The following is a 25,553-nucleotide window of genomic DNA, read 5'->3' on the forward strand; positions in this document are numbered from 1 at the left end:
AAGGATTGCCTTATTCAGACACATCCTCACCCAATTCCTCAACTGAGAAAGTCAACAGTCTCGGGGGTCCTATCTGACAGTGGCTATTCATTCTGGCCTGGGATGCCTGCACAATGGTACTGAGGGACTCTGGAAACCTTGCCCTACGCAGGTCATGGCTCAGAGATCTTCAGGGGAAGCCAGGAGAGGCTTCGTGATGAAGAGAGTTCCTGCCTCCTACCTATTCCTTAAAGATCCAGAGACGATTTTCTCCCAAGTCAAAATAACTGAAGAGATAGCCTTCAAATCAGAGAATAAAAATTTCAAAAGAGGGGTCCCTGGGTGGGTCAGTCATTAAGCATCTGCCTTCAGCTCAGGTCATGATCCCAGGGTCCTGGGATCAAGCCCCGTACTGGGCTCCCTGCTCCGCAAGCAGCCTGCTTCTCCCCCTCCCACTCCCACTCCCCCTGCTTGTGTTCCCTCTCTCGCTGTGTCTCTCTCTGTCAAATAAATAAATTAAATTTAAAAAAAAAATTTTTTTTTTTCAAAAGACTTTTTTATCTAGACATGTATGGCTGAATTTCTATTTCTATTTACTAACTGAAGCAGGATTTGTAATGGAGGGTTTGCTACCAACGGTCTTACTAGATTTTAGAGCAGCCCATTTTATTCCTGTGCCCAGCAGATTAATTTTCAGAGCCTGACTTGCTCACATATAACCAGAGCTAAGACTAGGGGTAAATGTTCCCAGAACCAGTCTATTAACTAGTTGGTGCTGTCTCTCAGGTATCAAGTAGAGTCCCTATGCCCTCTGAGATGATGATGAGAATCTCTGACATTTATGGAGTGCCCACAATGCATGAGCACTCTATTTTAACCTATCTCATGTTAATAACCACTCAGTGAAGTGGGTACTTTTAGGTTCATTTTACGGATGCAAAAACGAAGGCAGGGGAAGGTTAAGTGACTTGCCCAAGGCTACAGAGTTAGTGGCTGAGTCAAAATGCAGACCCAGGAACTCTGGCTCTAGAGCCCTAGCTCTTCATCAGCAGACTGTACTGCCTTTCTCAGGATACAGTCCATCCATAAACAGCAATCAAGCATCTGGGCACCAAGCACTCTACTAGACAAAAGCTCCTATTCACACAAAATGACCAGAAAAACTGCTTTTACTCAGCCCATGCCCAATGGGAAAATCCATGCTGAATGCACCCCACATCGTACCTCCTAGCTAAATACTAAGACAAAAACCTAGAAATTAAACCCTCGAAAGTAAGGTCAAAACAACCCTGAAACTTCTCTCAACTTTGATGGAGAGCAGACAGTGCTTACAATATCTTCATCTTCTCTGTCCCTTACCTGGGTCCACGCCTCCGAGCCCAAGATGTAAAAAATAAAACAAAACACAAAACCAAAAAACTCTAAATAGAGATCACCAAACCTATTCCCCAGGCAGCCAGCCAAAACAGACATTCCACAAGGTCAGTCCATAAATTCCTATTTAGAATTTTCAACCTGAATTCAAGGAATAGCTCATTGTTTATTTAGGTCATATCACCAAAACATCCAACCAGAAACCAGTTTTCTTTGCTTTCCTCTCTGCCCCATCATCTTTTAGAGGTTGGCAAGAATACTCACAGGCAAGCTTGAGGGTCTTGACTGAAGACTCAGGTTCATATCTTCTTGCCCTCCCTTACTGGAGGTCATTGAGGGGGCTGAGGATGCCTGAGACCCAAATGAATCTTGAGATAACTCCTAAAATAAGAAAAACAAATGCTGTGAAGGCCTGGTATTGATAAACCAGGCAAGTTTGCTTCATGGTGAAAGGGCTACAGGACTATCTCACAGAGGGCAGGTGGGAGCAAGAAACTGCCCAATTGTGCACAATATAATCCGAAGGCAGAAAAACACAAGGTGTGGCTCTTAAGACAAGAAGGTCAATGAGTACCAGGTGACATAAAGGGTTGAATCACTATATTGTACACCTGAAACTAATATGACACTGTACGTTAACTAACTGGAATTAAAATAAAAACTTAAAAATAAAGTTGTTGGTTTAATTAAAAGAAAAAAAAAGAATGTCAGTAGTGGATTTAAGACCCTGAATAGCACTGCTGACCATTTATCGCCACAGACAGCTATTCCTTGGGGTTAAATGCTAAAGTATGACAAGTTTGCTGGTTGTAATATGGAGTCTGGCCCTGCTGACCATACCCACTGGGGCTCAGTACACAACTGAGCCCATTGGCTTATCAAGGAATGAAACCAATTAATTAAAAAAAAAACCTCATGTTAGAACCTATGCATTAAAATGAGTATTGCTTCCTTCAAAGACATTGCCTTGGGATGAGATATTTATTCTAATAATGCCACCAATGCACAGAATCTTTAGTGGACCTGTCATCACTTGGCCATTTCTCCTTTTTTGTTCTTTAAAGAATAAAGCCCAAATTGTTATTTTTAGGCTTTATCACTGACCTTGTTCACAGACATGACTACAAATGAATTTTAGCTATTTCCTAAAATCAAATCCACCTTCAACAAATGAAGGGACTTGCCACCACTGAGAATATTCTAAAGAATGTGACGTCAGCTCTGATGGCAATTTCAAATGAAGGGGTCCAAAATATTTTGAACAATAGCAGAACGTGATGGCAGTTGGAATGAATGTATAGTATAGCCTCCCAAAGTAACTTTTTAAAAAAACCAAACTCACTTGGATGCTCTAGTTCTGAATGCTAGTTTATAAAAACAAAAACAAAAACAAAACCAGTCCCATTATCTTTAATTTCTTACCAGTCTATGCAACCTTCCACTGCCCTATTTCTTCATCAGTAAGAAGAGCCACAGGTTTTTATGCCGTTAAGAAGGTTATGGCTTTATTAGTTCAATCAATCCAGTTAGCATGTTTACCCAGAGTTTATTTAATTGGTTTTTAAGTGCACATTAGAGACCCAATTTGTATGGCAAAGTTCTCCTGACACCATGCCCCAAGCTGTCTGTGGTCACAAGCAGGGAAGGGCGGGAGGCAGGAGGCACCTTACCTGTGGTGGAGGGAAGCGCTGCTGGGAATAGGCAGTTTGCTGTGGCTGCTGAGACTGGGGCTGAGGGTACGCAGCCTGCTGGGAAAGCGTCGAGGAGGCTGGCTGCTGAGGTTGCTGCTGCTGGTAGGGAGACTGTGCCTGCGGCTGTGAGTAAGGGGGCTGGCTCTGGGGGTGCTGTTGGGGGGTGGACTGCTGGGAGGGGTATGGAGTTGGGGACTGCTGATGTGGAGGCTGGGATGGCTGCTGGGAATAGGGAGGCTGAGAAGCCTGGAGCTGTGGGGGCTGAGACTGCGGCTGCTGCTGATAGGAAGGCTGGGCGTGAGGGTTCTGGGACGGCGGCTGCTGGGAGTAGGGCGGCTGCTGCTGCTGGGGGTGAGGACTTTGCTGGTTGTAATATGGAGTCTGGCCCTGCTGACCATACCCACTGGGGCCTTGTTGTCCGTAAGGAGGAATCTGTAGGGAAGGAAAGGATACTTTTAGCACAGACTCTTCTGGACGAAGGTATTCTGTCAGAAGCTACAGCCTGAGGATGGGTATAGGAAGCAGGCAAGCCAAGCCTCCTAATTAGAAGGCCCATAGTCTTTCCTACCATCCCTCTCTACACTGAGCCAGGAAGGACAGCGCAGCTGGGTTACTAGTTGGTTTGTTTACAAGTGGACTGCCTTCATCCACAGAAAATTTACACTGTTTAATATTTGGGCAATTTACAAGAGTTCGAGAGCAGCCGTTTCCATCAGTGAACCTCCTCTTTATCATGGCCTAGACTGTTTTTGTAAGTGCTAGGAATCTGTATCCTATCCACAACGAATGGTCAACAGCAGCCTGGCTTAGCCGACTAAAAACGTTGGGTTTAGCAACCCAGACAGTGTGCAAATCACTAAGCTACTCTGGTTCTCTTTTTCATTCAGTTTTCATTCAAAAAATATCTAAGAGCCTACTTGCTTACTTGTACCAGGCTCAATTCTAGACACTGGGGGTATATCTGGTAAGTAGGCAAAAACAAAAAACAACCAACCCAGTAATATCCACCCATCTCTCCTCCATCTGCTCACTGGAAAAATAAACAAACAAACAAGCCCAAAAAAACCCCCCAGAATGACAGTATCCTATTTTCCATATTTAAGGGCATACTTTGTTTTAAAGTCTTAGAAGTAAAGTTAGGTTTTATATTCTGTCCATCACCATTTTCAGTATGAGTATTACTCAAATATAAATGATAGAAAGTGCTGTCAAAACAAAAAATGACAATAAAAAGATAATGGTGCAGATGGCCAGACAAAAGGAGATGAGAGAAATCTTAACATTTATAACAGCACTGTTAGCATCGCTACCGTTCAATCTTCCCCTTTTCTTCTATTCCCAGTCCCTCCTAATCTTTCATTTTAAATCAGACAGCTATATGTCGAAGGCCTTGGGAAACATGAAGGGCCTTTTCCATCCCCAGAGCACATGGCACGAAGGGCTTTTCTTGATTGCAGTGGATAGGTGCCCGGCCCCTGCCTTTTTTCCCCCACCTCCTTTGGAGATCACTACTCAGTAGGTACAAGCAGGCCAGCCAGGTCAAAGGACACAGATATGTACAGCCTAAGGCCAGGGAACAGTTTTTCTTCGAGCACACATGGGATGATGCCCACAACCTCGGCCTTGTAAGCAGCATACTGTAGACAACTGAGCCCATTGGCCTGTGCTCCTTTCGAGAGGTTTAGATGCCAAAGACTCATTCTGATTCTATAGCTCAAGACCAAATCATGGACAGCAACAAGGGTTAAGGTAATTGGAGTCACCATCTACCTGCTGTGCATAAGAGAGGCTGCCCATGGCACTCTGCGCCCGGCCCTGCATGGCCATCGGGTACCGCTGCGGGGTCTGGGACCCATATGGCTGCCCTGGGTACCCATGTCCTTGCTGCGGTCCTGATGAAGGTCCCTGTTGTTGCGAGTATGGGTTAGTCCCGCCATATGGCTGAGGTCTCATCTTGCCCATCTGATCCATTGGACTGGATGGCTACAAAATAAAAAGCATTTCATTAACCTGAAGCTTTGATAGCCTCTGGCCAGTATGAACATAAACCCAAGCGTACAGGTCTGTATGCCACATAGGAAAACAGTTACTGTGAAAAAGTAGTGGTACAGACCCAGTAATCCTTGGGCAAGTCATTTAACCTTCCTCATAACCTTGATTTTACCATATGTGAAATGAAAATACCACTATGAAAGCTATGTACTACTTTGTAAGTGTGGTACTATTTGAGATCCAAGGGACAGGCCAGGTGTGGAATAATGAATATATGTACTCTCTGGTGCAGAAAATCAGAACAAAGGCCCTTCAGTTGGGAAAGGACGGTGCTGTCATGATCTTGTTCAACACCACCAAAACTAGTAATACTTCAATACCGTGGTTGGGGATTCAAATACATAAGCATCCAGATGCTTCCATTCTTTCAAAAGTGGAATCTTTTTTCTTGCGTATCTGTAGCTTGTTTACACTATGGCACAAGCACTTAAATTTATGCTTTCTTTTAAATGGGTAACATGGCTAAGTTATAGTTGTTGACTCTGAATTTAGAGCCTTGGGCATCTCAACTGCAAAGTTCATCTCCTAAGAGTTTGAATGTGTAAGGAGGATAGAACTTTTGTCTCCTTAAAGGACAAGATATAGAGGTACACCAGTAATGGAAACTCAAAGTATAATTCACAAGTATTTGGCTACAAACATAGCTTTCTTTCAGCTCTTTGTGGGACAACAGGTTCAATCAGCTCATTCACTTTGACATAACTCTATCCTATTGGAGCTATATATGACAGAGCCCAGCATGTTTTCCAGTCAGAGATGCCTACCTATATTGATTGGGGGGGGGGTCCTCTAAAAACCTTAAACAGATACACCCGAGTTGAAGAGTAGGCCTGGACTTGACACAAAACTTGAAAACTGAACCTTAAATTGGGAATGGGGAATAGATATTAACACTCTGGGCCTGAATATCATTAGCTCTCAAATTAATGAGTTCAGTGGTTCTTGAACTTTAGCATGCATCAAAATCACCTAGAGGGCTTTGTAAAACACAGACTGATAAGACCCACCCCCAGGGTGTCTGATTCTATAGGTTCAGGGTCGGGCCTAGGCTATGCACTTGTAATAGTTCCCCAGTGAGGTTGATGCTGCTGGTCCAGGGGCCACACTTTTAAGAACCACTGGTCTAGATTATACCTAGGGTCCCTTCCTGTTCTGCTTTTCTGTAATTAATATTCTATAATTTAAGGTGGATAAGATCTTAAAAAACAACAAAAGCCCTCAAAGACAAGGGGAGGGAGGCACATTCAGATAACTGGTTCTCTGTACATGTCTTTTTTGGGGGGCAGAGTACTACCTAAGTGTTTTATAATAGAGGGAAAGTTGAGCTGTCATGAGGAAAATAGATAAGACAAAAAGCCACAGAAACTATCCTTTTAAACACCAAAAGGAAAAAAAGCAGAGGCAAAATTCTTGGGCTGCAGCAAAGTCAGCTAAAGAGGTAACAGTGAGGATGGAAGCACCCTTTAAGTTTCTAAACTATAGTGAACCACAGTAAAACTGTATCCCAAATCACTACTACATGTCAATATTATTAAAGTGCTGTTTCCAACAATCATACCTACAAATTTTGGCCCAAGTCCTGCCTCTGTATCAGAAGCTCCAATAAAATCTCAGTCATTAATTTTGGAGCTACATGAATTCTTTTGGGACTCTTTAGGAAATTCAAATTTAACAACTGGACTACTAAGTAATGAACAGCATGTGATCTTCCCCAGATACACCTGGCAATGAAGCCAAAACATCACCAGTCTCTCCCATGAAGAGCTCAGGGGCTTACACAGCCACATTACAACACCAGATCCTCAGCTCATCCCCAAGGGCAGCTGCTGTCCACATGGCCCCCAGGTGAAGAGACTACATTTGCTCAACAGAAAGACCAGCCCACTCTAGGTATCTCTGTCAATCCAGGTCTCCCCACAACACAAGAGGGGCAGTCATTACCGTGGTTACTGTGGAGCTTCCAGAGCAGTAGCTATCAACCAGGGCTACAGATCAGAATTTTCTGTGAGGCTGCACAAATGCCTGGGTGTCTCCCCATAGATTCCAATTTAGTGAGTCTGGAAGGGCTTGGGCTCCCTGACCCCCTCACCCCTTAAGATCCTTGAATGATTCTAACGTATACTACTAAGTGAGATCTAGAGACACACTGTCCAATAAAATTTTCTGTGACATGTGACTATTAGGTACTTGAAATATGGCTAGTGTGACTGAGGAACTGAATTATTATTTTTTTTAAGGTTTTTTATTTATTCATTTGAGAGTGAGAGAGAGAGCCAGCTGGAGCACAAGGGGGGGGCGGGGCGCAGTACAGAGGCAGAAGCAGACTCCAGCTGAGCAGGGAGCCCAACGCCGGGCTGGATCCCAGGGCCCCGGGATTAAGACCTGAGCCAAAGGCAGACACTTAACCAACTGAGCCACCCAGGCGCCCCGGACCTGAATTATTTTTATTTACTTTTAATTAAATTCAAATAACCACATGTAGCTAGTGACTATCATACTGGACTGCACAGTTCTAGAGCAGTGCTCACAGATCATTTTCATCTTTCCCTGTTCACCAATAGCTCCAAAATTCCTGTCTACATCCTGTACAGTATTGCATAGAAAGCACAAAGAATGTAGTAAATCTATAGATTTGGGTTCAAATCCTAACTCTATCACTGTCTGATCTTGAGCATAAGTCCATCTAAACAGTGAAAAGTTTTTCACCTAAAATACACGTAACTTGGAGCGCCTGGGTGGCTCAGCTGGTTAGGCATCCGACTCTTGGTTTCAGCTCAGGTCATGATCTCAGGGTTGTGAGATCCAGCCCAGCATTGGGTTCTGTGCTCAGCGGGGAGTCTGGGATTCTCTCCCTCTCCTTCTGCCCCTCCGCCGCAATCTCTCTCTCTCTCTCAATAAATAAATATTTAAAAAAATAAAATGCACATAACACACTACACACAGTGCCATTTAAATGCCCAATAAAGGGACGCCTGGGTGGCTCAGTCGGTTAGGCGTCTGCCTTCGGCTCGGGTCGTGATCCCAGGGTCCTGGGATCGAGTCCCGCATCGGGCTCCCTGCTCCGCGGGGAGCCTGCTTCTCCCTCTGCCTCTGTCTCTCTCTCTCTCTGTCTCTCATGAATAAATAAATAAAATCTTTAAAAAAATAAAAATAAAAATAAAAATAAATGCCCAATAAATAGTAGCTATTACCGATAATGATAAATAGCGCTTCTGCCTGGCTCTAGAGCCCTCCAGTGTGCTCCAGTTCTACACATTTGTCAGTGCTCAGCTCTATACAATGGTATCCTGCCCTGCCCTCCTGTCCACAATGGCTTCCACTAGCAGAAACCCAACCCTTCAACATGAAGGCACTTGCCATTCTTCAGCACACTGATCTCTCACATTTCTAAATCTCCTATAGTAAATTCAGTCAGAATTGTAAGATTGGCATTTAGTTGTCTAGTTAACTGAGTGCATCTCTCAAGATTATGTTCTAGGAAGCCAGAGATCGGGTGTTTTACCTTCAAAATCATCCCCCTCCAGCCCCCGCCACAGACCCCAAGTGCAGAGCTAGGGCTTAGTAATGTCAATGTGCTAGGCTGCCCTACTGTAAGAAGTAGGTAGGGGATACTATGGGGAGAAAGCCCAGATCAAACCATCTAGCCATAGGGTCAGGGGCATACCCTAAACCAGGTTATGACTTTGAGGGAAGAAAAAAAGTGTGGACTGAACTGAAAGAAAAAAAGAGGGCAGGGTAGAACAAACAGCCGAGGGAGAACAAGCACACTTTTGAGAAGAATCTTATGTGCCATGCTATTCCAGAGAGGTCTTCAAACTGCAAAGGCATCCCCAAACACAGCTTAGAAACAAAAGGCTAAAAGCAAGTTACCTTTTCCTCCGTCATATCCAGGGTCCTGTACTACCAGGGGAGGACAGTTACTTAGGGGGGGCTAGTTAATAAAGGTTTCAAGGATTCCTTCATCAACTTCAGGAAATCTTTGCAGACCAAAAAATAAATGCAAGTCAAAGAAATTCTAATTCTAAAAATAAAATTAAGACATTTCCCCTTCCTGGACATCAGATTTCTGACCCCCTCCCTTCACCAAAGGTTTATAATCAACAGAGTATGCAGCTTTGCAAACTAAAACATATTCAGGTCAAACAATCTGACTACTCTGGTCTCATGTCAAAGTTAAACATCTGCTCATATTAGAAGGGGAGGTAAGCAGAGACCTAACTCACACTTCTGACATTTAAAACCATTGTGAAAGATTTGTGATTTGCAGTTATAGATGAAATGCCATCTTACAATCTCTCATAACAGAGAAGGGGACTTAAATCATCGCTAATCAGTTTTATTGGAAAATAGCAATTTCAAGCCAGAAAAATCCCTACTACATGCAAGACAGAAAAGCCAGTATCAGCAGTCTGCAGGCACCAAGGAAGAGGCAGGGAATGGGAAACACCAAACTCTGGCTGCAAAGAGCCAGAGATTCCACTCTGGGAATGATGGAGAGGAAATCCTTTCAATGGGAAACCACAGGAGTAGATTACTGTGATTATACTTCAAAAGCAAAGGCTCTGCCACAAAGACACATAAATGAGAGGAAAATGATGCCCCCTTGATCAGGGAAGTTGGGCCCCTTGCTATATACTCTCCTGAATTCATAAAAAAATTTTTAAAAGCGGGGGAGGAGCCATAAGGGAAAAAAAAATCCATCTCCATCCACCAATTATCTCTTTCCAGATCACTGGCCATGTTACAAACCGCCTGCCAAGTAAAATGCATCAAAAGATGCAGTTTAGGGGCATCAAAGGCAGGGATGCCTAGTGGGCTGGACCCTCTGAATATATTCAGAACAGCTTGTAGACTAACCATTTGCACAGAGTCCCCCTATTCCAAGCAGAAGGAATTACACGCCCCTCCAGACCAGTGGGCTAACGGAATCCCTGACAACTTCTTACTGCACCAAGGAAAGCCGTAACAACTCTCAGGGTTGTTGAGATATAACAAACTGGACTTCAAATTCTCCAACTTCTGACCATGACTGATTGTGAAGAGAGCAGAGAACACCGCCCCCAATGCCCCCTCCTTCAAACTTCCAAGCAGAAAGATACTATTCACCAAAATGTATCACACCATGTTCCTGTGGCACCAAGAAAGATCAGCTTAATTTTCTTGAAAAAAAAAGTCCAACTGAGGAAAGCTCCAGGCTTCAGTCTCAATCCAAAGATACAGAAAGGAAGTGCCCAGGCAGCAAACCTAAGGAGCCAGATTTGGTACCCAAAGACTGGCAAGAACAGGAGTAGAGAGGGATGGGCCAGGGCTGAGGAAAAGTTGTCCATCAGAAAGCAGAAGTCTTGACTACCACTTTTCTGTCATCCTAAATGCCAACTAGTTGGGGCCAGAATAAACTTAGTGCCATAACCTGGAATTTGGACATCTAAATATTATTTCTTACTCATTGTGCTTTCAATTCATTCCTGGCCAGATTTGTTGTATGACTTTTAATAATAACAATAAAAAAAAGCATCCCTGGCTCTTTAACTGAAAGAACCCCCTAATTGATTCCCACAGTAATTAACCTGCATTTTACCTCAGAGAGCGGTAGTTAAGGAAGTCGGCACTGCTATTTATAACTCATCTCAAATTGAGGGCAGACTGCCTAAAATCTAACACATCCCAGCTGTACTCCTGTTTGAACTGGGGCCAAGGGAATTTTTTAAAGCAATCTTGGCACCGAATGAATGACACCAACAGTATGAGAGCGCGAGCGGTTGTGTTGTGGTGACGTAGCACTGGAGGTGGAATGGGAGGGGGCCAGTGTACTGTGATCCCTCTCGTGCACGCCTGCTGCTTGCTGAGTCCCAGTACAGTAAGCTGGGAACCGCCCACTGAGAGCCAAACACAGGAAAAGGCTTTTCCTGTGGAACGCCTTGAAGTGAGAAACACATGGCTAATCTGCATAAACGCGAAGCCACACCGCCCCTGCCAGGAAGGTTAGTGCTCGTAATCTCTGGCCATGAAGCTGGCTGCCTGGGAGGACTTGGACTGGCGCCTGATAACCCAGAAAGAGCCGAGAGAACAGATGGGTAAGGACCCCGGCAGAAAACAGCCCCGGGTCACGTGACTCGCCACATGGCCCCGCCAGCACAAACTATTGTCTGGCTGCGGAGCTCCCATACAAAGGCACCCGGCCTCAGCTTCCTGTGATTACAGGGACAGGCGGCAGCTGTTGATCCAGTTCCCGTTTGGGACCCTCCCCTGTGGAGGGGCAGTCCAGGCAGGGACAAATATAAAAGGTAAGGCCTCTCCCAATCAACGCTTTCAGCTTCCCCCAAGCTCCACGTGGCTCCACTGGGATCCTAGGATGGACAGAGTAGACTCCCCTAAAAGGAATCACCCTTTATACCCTGGTACACATTAGCTAGTCAGAATAAATCATTCTCATTGTGCCCTCTTCCCTAGCCACACAGACATCTGTATCCAAAGCCTCCTCATCCTTTTCTTACTCTTCCAGTATTTCATGCTTTTGAAAACTGGTCAAGGACCCCTACCTGAACTGAGGAGAAACTGCCCAGAAAGCTGCTGGTTTAGTTCCATCCCCAGACTCTGCCTCTTAAAATAAAAGAGACTTCCTTCATTTTGTTTTGCATTTTAAACAGTCAGGTTTCCCTGTCTGTGACCTAGGACGACAATAAGACATTCCTTAACCTCCTATTTTGCCTCACGAGACATTATTTAAGATTTTCTGAAGCTAAGTTGATGACAGGAAAAGAAAAATACCTCTTCAGACATACCAACACCTGACCTAGGAAATCAAACCCACTCAGCCTAAGATTCTTAGCCTTCTTAACCTGAGAATCACACCCCACATTTTCTACTTTACAAGAGATGGAAAACAATTCATTCTAGTTCTAGTTCATTCAAGTTCTAAATAAACTGGTCATCTGCCTATGGTGAGAGAGAAATTAACAACTACCACTCCTGGAGATTAAAAAAAAATCTTTCAAAATTGAATATAAATTTTAAAATCCAAATTCAGGGGCGCCTGGGTGGCTCAGTCAGTTAAGTGTCTGCCTTCAGCTTGGGTCATGATCCTGAGGTCCTGGGATCGAATCCCCCATTGGGCTCCCTGCTCATCGGGGAGTCTATTTCTCCTCTCTGTCCACTTGTGCTCTCAAAGAAATAAATAAATAAATACATAAAATCTTAAAAAAGAATCCAAACTCAATGAAAAGTTCTATCAACCCTATTCTGTTCACAGAAATAATTCTAGATTAGGGCATGTTCCTCTTTGCAGACAAAGAACTCATTTCAAAGCCACCACCTGAAGCACCAGCCTGACCAAACCCTTAGGAGGGGCTGCAACCAGACATCAGACTTGATCTTCCAACCCATACTCTGTCTCTAAAACTGACAGAGAACAAGGGGCTTCTCTCCCTGGCTCAGAGATATTTAGGCTACTGTGCTCCATCCTTCCAGATCAGATGATCAGAGAAAACCTACTAAGGGTAGAAAAAAAGAGACCAATGGGGTAACAGTCATTAAATCATCTAGCAAAACTCAAACAGATTATGAGAGCCAACTGTAATAACCACCTCACAGCTGTCCACCCAAAAGAGGCATGCCAGAAAAACCACAACCAGGTGGCTGGTATTTTATTTCTTCTTTGGTTCCAGAAAGAGCCCTTCAAATAGTGCAGCAACAGCACCAAACTAATGAACTCAACAAATGATAAAGTCCTCTCATCCAGAGCACTTTCATAGAGAAAATGCTCTTCTGGAAATGATGAAGATCACTTTTTTGGAAGACCAAATTTAGCTAACCAATCTCTCCCATTTCCAATGACTTACAAAAGCCTCTGAGGAAACCACACAACTTCTTGAGAAAGAATTCCTCTTTAGGTACTGCTTCAATCCCAGGTTTTAAAAACAGTAAGGCCCCAAGAAGATGATTAAACAGGAACTGAAATGCCATTTGATAAAATTAAACATCCCCTTCTTTACAACTTTTTAATCTCAAGAGTAAGGCAGCAGCACAACATGGTGAAAAGTACTAGACTGAGAGGACACCTGGGTCCCCATCCCAGTTCTCTGACCAATTCCCTGGGGTGGGCTGGGGGGGCGGGGAAGGGTGGCAGCGAAGCACTAGCCAGGTTGTACCTTAACCTCCTCAGCAACACAATGGAATCCTGCCCTCCAGATTTTGAATCAGCAACTCTGGGACAGGGCCAGGAATCTCCTTAGGCAATTCTCATGTCCAGTCTGGGAGCATTTGGGCCATGTGCCCTCTTTCCAAAACTCCTCCCATCTCCAGTACCAAGTGACTCTAGAATTCAGATGCACGTTCAGTTTCCTTAGCCAAACAATGGTCTGAAGAGGGCAGTGCCTGGACAACAGAGAAACCACCAGGAATGCACCTCAGATTCCCAGATTCCTAAATAAGCAGCATTCTCAGTTTAAGCCAAGCTTTCCCAAATTCCTATACCGAGTCCCTGCGTTGTCTTGTTCACCTAAACACGTATCACTAACATATTATATACTTTACTTATCCTGCTCATGATCTGTATCCTAGGCTAGAATATAAGCTCCAGGACGGTGAAGATGTGTGTGTAAAGCAAACTTTCCTCCTTTAAAAGTAGGAAAGGAAAGGGGACTGTGGAAGAGAAAGTGAAATTCTAGAGGCCTTGCAATTCCTAACCTCGTTCATGCAGAGGAAATGCTTTGGCCCTGGGTGGCCAGTCCTACACAATGGTTAAGAGCTCTGCCCTTGCAAGGCCTTCAACTTCTCTTGTCCCTCGGTTTCTGCATCAACAGAATAGAGACAATAGTAGTAGCGCCCTCCGGGCTGAATGAATGAGTTAATACATTAAAACAAAACCCTCTTCTTCAAACCAGCTGGACATGCTCTGGCCTCACCCATCTCTCCACCAGGAATACACTTTCTTCAGGTATTAGTATAGCTCTCTTCCACATCAAATAACACTTTCACTTGGCCTTCCCTGGTAAACCCATCCAAAATTTCAATCCCACACACCTCTTAGACCTGGTTCATGATTAACCTTTCTCCCGAGCACGTATCACTAGAATACTCTATGGTTTACTATTTATCTTGTTTAATGTCTATATCCTAGACTAAAATATATAAGCTAGTGGGTATGTGTCTAGAGGTACTAGAGGTGGATGTGTGTTTAACTGACTGCTATATCCTCTAGCGCCCAAAATGTTAGCTATTATCATCCTACACAAGTCCCAAATTTCTAGAAGCAAAGCAGAACACTTAAGGTCTGGTCCCATATACTCAAGACCAGAAACCCAAAGTGGTCAATTAGAGGTTAGCTAACAAATTGAAGTTATGCTTTTTAAAAAAGAGAAAAAAGCACAGGCTTTGATACTATACTGAGCAAGTCACTTCCCTTGGCACCAGAACCATCTGTAAAATGGGGATTAAAAACTGTCTAACAAAGATAAAAGATAGTTGAAATGATTAAATATGTGAAATGCTTGTTAACGTACCAGTTCATAAACTACACATACAACAGACATTACTTCCCTTTACCCTCAATGAGAGAAAAAGCAAAATGGGTTGAAAGCAGTTTCAAAATACCTGCTTAAAAATCAAGAACACACAAGTCGGACATCAAAAGGGTTGATCAGTCCAGTTTTCAAGCTCTACCTACTTTCAGTCCGTTCTCCCAAAGGAATCCCAAGGCATCTCCTCCCAAGAATCCTGACAGTAAAGCCCAATAGTTTTCAACCAGAACAATACTAAACCCCTGAGAAGTGTTTGGAAATAAATGTATGAAAGTGCCTTTTTTTTTTTTTTTTTGGTTATCACATCAACTCTGTGGTGCTACTGGCATTTATTACCTGGGGAGCAGGATGCCAAATGTCCTGCAATGCATCTCCACACAAAGAAGAGCCTCGGTGAGAAACAATGGACTCTAGCCCATTACAAGTCCAATCTTAGATGGAGAATTTCCTGTAACACTTGACCCTGGAGCAGTGAAGGGAAAGGGAATCAGAACTGACCAGTACCCATCCCAAGAGCCCAACATTATAAAGCCCCCCAGTAGCCAAGGTAATCACAAATAAAAATTTACTTTAAAAAATAGTTGGAAGATAATTTACTGAAGGTGGTACTTCTCCTCCAGCACATTTATTAAAATTTAATTATGGTTATTTGTAATTATTTACTTACATCTTTCCCCACTAGAAAGTACTCCATGGAAGCAGAAATTATGAATCCTATGTTCCCAACACAGTGACTGATACATTGTAGAAGTTCAGTAAGTATTTGTTGCATTACTGTAAGCAACCTGCAAATGGAAGGTAGGTACTCACAGGTTTTCCAAAAAAAGTTCTGCCATAAGACTTCTTATATTGGCAAGTAAGTCAGTAACAGGATTGGGCAATTAAGTGAGCTAAAAAGTTATTATCCCAAAAATTCCTGAGAAATGGGGAATATGATCAAAGTCTAGGAAATCTTGATGGTATACAAGAAAGATAGGTTGGGATACTGCATCCCAGTAGTGCTCAATAATTAAAAACAATGTACAGACCTTGCTACCCACATGAGGTGGTATGGGTTGACACCAGGAAAAGGTACTTCCTCCCACAAACCATTCTTTGGTGTTTCTATTAGGGAAAGGACCTTAGTGTGGATGGACCACAAGCCCAACTGAGTGGCACAGTTTTTTAGACATTTTCTGCCCTGCTTACTTTGTCCCTTAACATTAAGTGATACGGTACACTTAAGGAATACACAGAGAGCCAAGGGTCATGTAACCTTATAAACAGAGCTTCACCCAGGAGGGTACATAGCAACTTTTTAATAAAGACAACACTTCTAAATCACACCTACTTCTTCTGACCTAGTTTCTAAAATACTCCTCCTTCTTCCATATTAAATTGCTTCGCAGATAACTGCTCAAAAACAAACAAAAAAGGCAAAGGCAAAAACTGCTCCTAGTCGCAAAACTTTAAGGCCTCATTTGCTTTCTCTTTAAAAAGCTCTCGTTTCCCCCACTCCTTTTATCTATAATTCCAAACTTGGACTGGTCTTGCATGGGTTATATAAAAAGATCCTAAATTTCTCTAAGTGCACAGTTCTACATCCTGCCAAAATTTCTCCTTCTGTACTAAAAAAGGTATCTGTGACACATCACTGAGCTGTAGGAACTTGATTTACATGCAGTCGGAGATTCCGTTTGTCATCAATCCAATCAAGTCCTGTAAAGACGCTGAGAAGCAGCAATGCCACTGTTGTTTATTCAATTCCTAGGGCTGCCTTGGACCACTTTCCAAAAATGCCAGTCTTTCACCTGGTCCCCCTAACTCCACTCTGAACTATAACAGGCACAATCAAATAAGTTAAAGAATGGCCCAGGGCACAGTCAACCTTATTAAGATTATAGGTGCCTCCAAATCCTCAGGCTTTTTAAGGTCAGCAATTCGCTGAATGAAGAGCCATACGGTCCTATAAATTCTCCAGTTCTTTTTAAAGCTCCAAAAGTACATTAGTACCAACCTCCTCTACACCACTGTTTACACAAATGTGTACAGGAGACCCTGACTGGCTTCATCATTTATACCAGAAATATACCTGGACCAGACCAAAGTTACTAGCTATCTTTTCTGAAGTTTGTCTCTCCTCTTTATTTCCTATCTGTGGCCAGTATAATCAAATTGAGATGGATACCTGGCATGCTAAATTATGCAAATCGAGCTGAAATTTATCTTTTCCTCACCCCCCACCCCCGAGTCTGTTTTAGTTTTAGCTCATACACTCGTTGGAGATTGTCTTACTCAAGGCACACGGAATTTCTTTTTGGTGAAATGCGTCTGGGTGGATGAACCCAGCTATCTCAATGTCATTTTATTTTAACCCAAAATACCATAATGAGACCACATATTGGTCACTTGAGGTTTTATGTAGGGGTTTTAAAGAAGCCGATTCAAAGCTGCATTGAGAGAGCAGAGGATTCAAATCACAGACTAGAAAGAAAAACAAAAATGTTACAATCTGTCCTGTACCAACACAACCCCAAAAACAGATTAAGGAGGGCTAAGAAACAGTCTCCAGGCCAAAGGCAATAAAGTGGGAAAGAGAGTAGAAGAGATACAGATCATTTAGGAAAACTTCTGTTTATTAGTTAATTAGACAAAGGCACTTCCTGCCTCTACTTAGGGCAGGTACCTCCAACAGAGGCACACAGATACCAGTTGATCTGCAAGTGGTGTTAAGTTGCATCTCCAGTACTTTAAAGACATTTTACCAGCTCTAGTATGGTGAAGTTACTAGGCCTCCATGTGCTCTGCATTCTACCAACAGAGTTAGACATCAAAAGAGAGAATGAAAAAGGGAAAAACAAGAAACAGAGAAAATCAAGCTAGAAAGCAGAGGGATGCTAAAGTGAGATTAAAACACACAAGCACACACAAAGAACGTATGACTCCCTACTAGAATTATTTGTCTGTATCTACAAATGTCAAATCACAGATCAAACTGTCAGCACACGGCCTCCTAGAAGCCTTGGCCTTCATCAGAGCCGGGTCACAGTCATCACAGCTTCACTCCTCAGGCAGGAGGGAAAAGAGGCCTGGTACAAGGAAACTTGTTTTTAATGGGAACGATACAGAAACCACATCAGGTTTTCAGAAAGCGCAGGTGTACTAAAACACTGGTTCTCTGCTAGGTCTTTGCATTGTTACTGTTTATTACCAGACATTTCTCAAACTTCCATTTCTGTGCCAAGCACAATCATTATTTATTAACTTATACAACTGGGGACAGGTCTTGGCTCAAATGTCCACTCCTCAGAGAGACCTCATCCACTTCAAAGAGGGGCAGCTTGTCAGGAACTGACTTAGAGAAGCTAGGACTTCACAACAAGGGACACAAGGAAAGGAATCAGAGCAAAACTCTGGCTAGCCACTAGGGGCTAAGGGGTGAGAGTGGGAGGGAAGTCATTAAGGATGACCTACTAAGAGACCACCAGATCACCAAAGGCCCTGTTCACAGATCAGTTGGTCATCACGAGCAGAAGGGAAATCATGGCGTTTAACTGAAGCTCCCAAACTGGCCTAAGTAGCGTTTTCAAGAATCACTTTCTTAGGCAATTTACTTGGCTGGTCATACCTGCTGACCACACAGTCACAATCCTAAAATGAACTTTTCCACCTTCACCAAACAACCAGTACCACGGATTCAGATTATCTCCATGCTGCATGTCACCAAAGAGCTAAGAGAAAGAGAAATGGAAGGCAGGGAGTCCCCAAGCCCTATAAAAAAAGAGACCTGTTTGGTGACTGGAGTTTACAATTATTGCATAGTAGAAGATCCCATCTCAAAAGTATTTCTTTTCTTCTCCCCAAGCATTTTTAACCTTTTCTCTATCCAGTAACTCTCTCACATCATGGGAAGAGCAGATACATCTGAAATATTAGCCTATGGTGTAATCTGGAAGAAGTCCCTCAGGTAATTCAGATATACTCTGTAAATGCATAAATCTGGTAGTTCTAATTTGGGTGTGCCTCACAATGGCCTGGAGGGCTTGTTAAAACACCCTGCTAGAATTCTGGATTCAGTAGGTCTGGATGAGTATTTGCATTTCTTTCTTTCTTTCTTTTAAGTAGCTCCACATCCAGCATGGAGCCCAACGTGGGGCTTGAACTCATGACCCCGAGATCAAGACCTGAGCTGAAATCAAGAGCTGCAACCGACTGAGCCACCCAGGCGCCCCTTTACGTTTCTAAACAGGGCCCAGGGAATGCTGATCCCTAACGGTTAGGGATCCCACGGAGAACCACTGCACTAATCTATCTCTCAAACTAGAACAACAGGTGCTTAATAAAATTTGTTGGGTTTTTTTTAAGCATTAATATATCTTACATGTAGCTAAGAACTATGGGATAGCTTTTAATTCAGTGAAGACCAACTGTCCTTAACCACACCACTCAGTACTATCCCCCTCTCAAGCAGGGGCCTCTACCAACTAGGAGTCATGTTCAAATTTTATTTGATAATAGTACTTTCACATATATTATTAATATTTATTTAACATTTTCTTTATTTATTTGACAGAGAGAGGGAAAGACAGAGAGCACAAGCAGGGGGAGCAGCAGAGGGAGAGGCAGGCTCCCCACTGAGCAGGGAGCCCGACACGGGGCTCGATCCCAGGACCCTGAGACCATGACCTGAGCCGAAGGCAGACCCTTAACAACTGAGCCACCCAGGCACCCCATTATTAATATTTATTGAAACCTGCAAGGTAGATATTTTTCCTCATTATATAGTTGAGGATATAAATTCAGAGAAGTGACTTGCCTAAAGTCACACAGCCTAAGGGAACTTTAAACCTTGGTTTTAGAGCTGACTCTACTATGAAACTTTGTGTGAGGTACTTAATCTTTATGTGTTCACTCTCCCCAAGTGGAAATTAAGACAATAATCCTTGCCTCTCCTGCAAGTGCTCCAAGTCATAGAAAGTAAACTCAATCTGCAAATACTCTCATAATACAAGTTACTCTCACTTAGATCAAAGTGAAGGAGTCTATCTTTGAGCCTCAATCCACCCCTACCCCTCACTCTTCTCAAAAATCCCTCCCAAAAAGAAAAGTGGCCTGACGACCAAATGCTGCCAATTCTTACCACTGGGATCACATGGCCATTCACCAGAAACTTAAATAAAATTCTAGATGGACAGAAATCTAGGCATAATGTAAAACTGTAACTAAAGGCTTTTAGTCTTTCACCCCATTTAAGAGTTCCAGGCTATTGCAAAAATAATGTCCCAATAAGCCTTAGTGCTTAAATAATTTATTTTGAAGAAGCAAATTTAGTATTTCATAATGTTACAGCTCTATAGAGAATCAGACAAACCTTGATTCATATCAGAACTCTACCTTTTACTAGCTTTTTACCCTAGGGCAAATTTCTCATTTTTACTCTACTTCCTCATCTGTAAAGTGGGAGGAGTAACAATAGAACCCACCTCTCATGGTTTTGAAGATTAAATAAGTAAATTCATGGACAGACCCAGCATAGAGATTGGCACATTGTAAGTGTGCAAATGCATGGTTATTACTATTAATATTCACCCTCAGTATGCCATCATTTGAAAATTGGGATCTCAATGAGATTCTAAGCCTATCCCCAGCCCAGGACAAAGTGATGGATCAACTACCTATAGAACTGTTCCCCAAATCCTTTATAATAGAGCTATCTTTGGCAGCCAGATTCCTCAACAGGTAAAAAGTTAGATGTCTACTACTGCTGGACCAACCCAAGAACTCCACCACCTGATGATGAGAAAAGAGAGAAAGCAATCTGTACGCAGCAGACCAGACACAGTAACAAACAGCAACTAATTCCCAGCATTTCTGCTCAGGTGACTTGTTCACTAAGGACAAGCGAAAGCCATAATAAGGTCCACCCAGAGAAAGGGGGAAATCACTGTGTAAGAAGAGCCCAAAGACACATTCACTTCCTCTAAAAGGAAGGGCCCAGCAATATGTAGCCTTTTATCATCTACCACGTGGCTGAACTCACACTCTGCTTAAAGTCAAAGTATACCAGGCATCAGTCATTGAGAGTAAACAGCTGGACCCAGATGCACTCATGCCCGGCAAGCAAGTTGTGACCTCAAGGAAAACAGGAGGCAAAATAAAAAACACCAAGCACACAGCAAATGGGTTTTTAAATGACTGATATCACACCAACCCCTAAACTCCCCTGCTGCCGTCATGCTGGTGCGAGATCTTGAGCAGGGAGTTCCTTTTAACAGAGATGTCTATAAACAAGCAAGCTGAAAGCTAACAAGTTTAAGAGGGAAAAAGCATACAAAAATCTTGGCTGCTGGTGATGAGCCACAGAAAATCATGAATGTGCCTGTGCCAAGGGAGGAGGAAGTCTAATATCTAACATTGCAGACTTGGGAACCCAGAAGCAACGAAGCCATAAGGAAGCCCAAATGCAAAAGAGGAAAAAAAGCACATGGCACATTTCCTCTTCATATGGGTGGCAATTTAAGCAGCACTCTGGGCCTGCAGAGCACATAGCCCCGGTGCCCAAAGCCCCTTAGTATTTCATATCAACATTAGCTTCCTGGAGGGCGACAAAAATCTGTCCTGGATTACTGGGTGATTTCTAATATGTACCATAACCAACACTAAGTCAACATTTTAGGGATCAAATTTCCTACTCTGCAGCGTGTTGGAATGCATTCTTGGCATTAGACCTCTCATTGCAGTACACCCTTGGAAAATGCAGAAGCCACTGCAAAGACTCAACCTGTCCCAAGACCGTCTTCTGGTATGCATAAATGACTAACAAAAACAAATGAAAGTTCACTCAGATGTCCTTTAACATTCAATAAAAACTAATTCTATCCCATTTGAATGAGGGGAGGAACAATTTCGGGGAATACTCAAGGTAGTTAAGTCAACATTCACCCTAACTTGGATTCCTCTAAAACCTACACAGACTAAGGAGTTCATCTCGGGCCCCTACTCACCTGCTATCCATGGCAGATGAGCCATTGTGCCTCAATTCTGAGTTACTGGAAACTCGCTTTGCAAAATGCCAGAATGACAAGGCTAAAGAAGTTGGAAGAGATTTCTAAACTAGAATCTGTATTCAAGACTCCATACTTGTACACTGGAACAGTGTAACCTAGCCTTCTCTTCCAGGTGAAGGCACTCTAGTAGCCTGGCACTGGACTCTCCATGCATCTTCAGCTGTTAAGCATCCACTTACAGCCCTTGAAAAGTGCCAGAAATCATGCGTGGTCCCATTGCACATGGACCAGCGGGTAAAGAGAAACCAAAATCACTGCCATTTCAAAGGTTCCCGTAAGGAATAAGCATGTGTTTGCAGCATTTATGAGCTTCTTGGCCACAGCCAACCTATCAACAACAATATGAAAGGCCATTTCTGTGAACAGATGGGCAAACTGCGTATGTGCAGGCTTACCCACCCATCCACCCTCAGTATAAGGTCTGATCCAAGCAACTCAGCTTCAGCACAGCTACCAACTCTTCAGAAATAGCAACAGCCTAAGTGTCTGGACAGGTACCTCACGGCTCTTATTTTGTTTAAGAAAAATCAATTAACTCTGCCAAAAAAAGAAAAAAACCTAAGCTCTCCAACCAAAGTTGAACCACCGTCACTGCAGAGTTGTCCAGGGCACACAACTCTGAAGGTGACACAACCTTCCAAACCCAAAATTACTACAAAAGAGCCCCTGAAACTGGCCAAGAACTTGGCAGGTTGTACTAAAGGCCCCACATAACCACAAGAACCACTAAGACCCTGGAGCCACTCTCTTTCATGGAATTTTACGGTTACAGTCCAAATTCTCAAAGTCACCAGAATGAAGCAACTACAGGTCTGGAGATGGTTGTGTAATGTGGATCCTATAAAGCCCATAGCACTCAGGGTAGCATTATGAAAAAGCAAATTAATATTTTAACTTTCCCCCTCTTGAACATTAAGCTTCACGAATCACTGCCTCTGAAAAGCTGTCCCAGGTTAACCCTGCCCAACTCTGATTGCTCCTTATTCTTGAATTCCTTCAGCTCATCCTCTTAGTTTGGTCTATACCCATTTATAAGCTTTGCAAGTTTTCCAGATGTGTGCACATAAGCATGCTTTGCCAAGAAAACGAAATTCCTCTGAAGCAGATACTGTCTCTTTTAAGTCCCTTCCTAGTATCTAACTGGTGTGTTCACATACGGCTATTTCCTACTCCCATCTGAATCTCCAAACCCCCTGAGCTAGAAATCATACTCTCAGCAATGAGCCTGATGTTCTACTACTCTTACCACCATGACAATGAGAAAGGCCTGGGCAACCAATGTCTGTGTCAACCCAAGTTTTTGTATTTTGTTTTAAAACAAGCTGATAGCTTTTGGTAAGTTAGCGGAACCAAAAAATTATGGTCAGGGCCATAATGACATTCATATTCCCTACTACTATGCTGAGTCAAACAGGCACTTCCAGGACTCTGGTCTATAAAAACACTTCTTGTGAAGAAAACTGGTGTCAGAGTCAGTGGATTTTGTTTTTAAAAAGAGACTTTGAGAAGATAAATCTGGTTATCTCACAAGGCTACCAAAGCAAGTACCACAGGCACACAGCTAAAATACTTCTAAAATATTTCTTCCTCTATAAAAAGAATGTTTCACTGAAGGAACCCAGAAATGTTTTTAATCCTAAAATGGCAATTTCAAAAACAAAGACTGAATCTACCCATATAACCCTTCAGGCAGGATTTAGTGAGTCCCCAAAACATTTGGACTTTGTACTAACCCAGGAACCTGGGAGCATTAATTTTAACATATATATGTATGATGCACAGAAGGAGTCCAGTAAAAACTATACAAATAAACCCAGCCCATAAAGTGGGCTTATAATCCTGAGAGCCACAGCAAAACAGAGGCTGAGGACGACGCTGAAGTTGCAGTATCTTTTTTTCCCCCTCCTTTCTGGTATTCCAAAAATGCAAACCCAACCCTAAAAACATCTCACCAAACTACAAAACCTTTCCAAAAGAACAAGGCTTTAAAACTCAAAGTCTCATAAACCAAGCTTTTGGCGCACACTTACCTCACTACTGAAACTTAGGATCTTCTTCCCAAACTTCTGTTTATTTTCACTCTGAAACTGCAATTCATTTTAAACAGGGGCTCCATGTGCCCTGAACTTAGCCTGGAGCCAGGACCATGGAGGCTTCGCTGCCATCTTTTCACTTCCAATCTCTTTTAGATCATCTCTCCTTATCTCCAAGTCTCCACACCCCCATACTACCCCCTTTTCTATCTACATTTCTTTGTCTCCAATGTTATTTTATTCCACCATATGAGAACAGACTAGCATTATCTTTGCTTGAAAACTGTTTATTAATTTGCCTGTCAAACATTCTATAGAGCCGTTTACATCTTACTACAGAAACCTCCTGGGTACATATTGACAGCTCAGCAAGTATTTACACAAAGCTCTGAAACATTTGGTTCCTTCACAGAGGAAGAAGCTGCTGTGTCAAGCAGAGAATTATCAAACACCTTTTCCTCTACCTTTTCCCCTCTTTTATAAAGGGAAGCTTCCTTCTAGCATACTTCTAAGATGCCTAAATTACACTTCTAAACTACTAAGCCAGGAGGAGAAAAAATGGAAATTCAAGTGTGCTGGAGAAGAGAAAGAATAGCCATTTCCAGGAGCACTTGCAAATCACACCACGTAGTTTAAAAAACCAAAGGTATGAGAAAAGGCAATAGGCCTATGAAATTGACCCTGTAATGCTTAGCTTTTCCTGTTCCAGTCTCAGGAACTTTTGCTCCTCTCTCAGCAAAACTTACAGGGCAAGTTCAGGCACTCAGATTACAACCAACTGCCCAAACCAGACCTAGACCTGCCCAAACACCTAAAGAGTCTGAAGAACTTAAAGCTACCTCTCCCCACCTTCCTATCCCCCCTGAGAAAAGCAGAGTGTTAATGTTATGAATATCTACTCCCTACCCCACCCTGACCCTACTCCCCAAATCCCCTCTTGGAGATTTTGAAGCAACTATTTTTCAAGTCTTGCTTTAATGACGTCTGCCCAATTTTTCAATTAATGTTTAGTGTTTTAACCACCAGCCAGGTGGAATGATTAATGACAAACATAAACAGTTTCAAAGCAAAATAGTCTGGTAGGGCTTTTTCTGTAAAGGGCCACAGATCATTGTGGTACCCAACTGTTCAGAGCTTGTTCCTGTAAATCCTCAGAAGAAAACAGCCTTGAGTTCTTCAGGCCCAAGGGAAGAAAGATGGTCTCAAGACCCCTACCGGTACATGTACAGGAAGAAGTTGCCCTCATAAGTCAGGTATGGAAGCACAGCCCAATGTGTAGCATCAGAGAGGAAGAAGACCATGCAGTCCACCAACTTCACTTTACTGATGAAGAGAAAATAAAACCGAGAAGGTCAGTGGCTTGCCCCAAATCACACAGCTTAATCTAGAGCTGCATGTGGAACCAAAGCCTCTTGCTCCTGAGTCTTGTGCTCTTTACCCCTCACCACTATGTCACACACAGCTCAGTGTGCATCAATAATGATAATGGCCAATCCAAACAAGGAGAAAGCCATGGGAATCAGGACTCCATTTTAGAGACTGAGGTATCCCAGCTCACCGGCAGGAAAGAACAATTCAGTGCCAATTTATTTTGAATACCATATTTTAACATATATTCTGCTTGGTTCAGTGGCTTCTAGAATTTTGGGATTTGAAGCCAATCAATACAACCCTGGAGGAGGGGGGGGTTGGGAAAGGGCCCTAACCATACTTTGTTAGCCTATTTCCACATTTTAAAAAAAGGTCACTAACCTGGTTGCTAAAGCCTACTGTAGACATCACACCCTACAGGAATCAATCCAACAGATGAATGTTTAATGCAATCCAAGACATCTTATTACAGCAGGTGCCACTTGTCAC

At 43.0% G+C, this 25,553-nt stretch overlaps 1 protein-coding gene across 2 annotated transcripts in view; it reads right to left on the reverse strand.

Annotated features, from left to right (window-relative positions):
- ARID1A (AT-rich interaction domain 1A) overlaps positions 1-25,553 on the reverse strand; it is a 67,803-nt gene that overhangs the window by 37,587 nt on the left and 4,663 nt on the right. For both annotated transcript variants that reach the window (XM_036116434.2, XM_036116433.2), the window contains exons 2-4: positions 4,815-5,027; positions 3,024-3,476; positions 1,618-1,734 (exon numbers count right to left, since the gene is read on the reverse strand). In XM_036116434.2, the coding sequence (XP_035972327.1) occupies positions 1,618-1,734; positions 3,024-3,476; positions 4,815-5,027 (783 nt within the window). The remainder of the gene's footprint in view (positions 1-1,617; positions 1,735-3,023; positions 3,477-4,814; positions 5,028-25,553) is intronic.

Source organism: Halichoerus grypus, chromosome 5, assembly GCF_964656455.1.
Source record: "Halichoerus grypus chromosome 5, mHalGry1.hap1.1, whole genome shotgun sequence".
Classification (NCBI taxonomy): Eukaryota; Metazoa; Chordata; class Mammalia; order Carnivora; family Phocidae; genus Halichoerus; species Halichoerus grypus.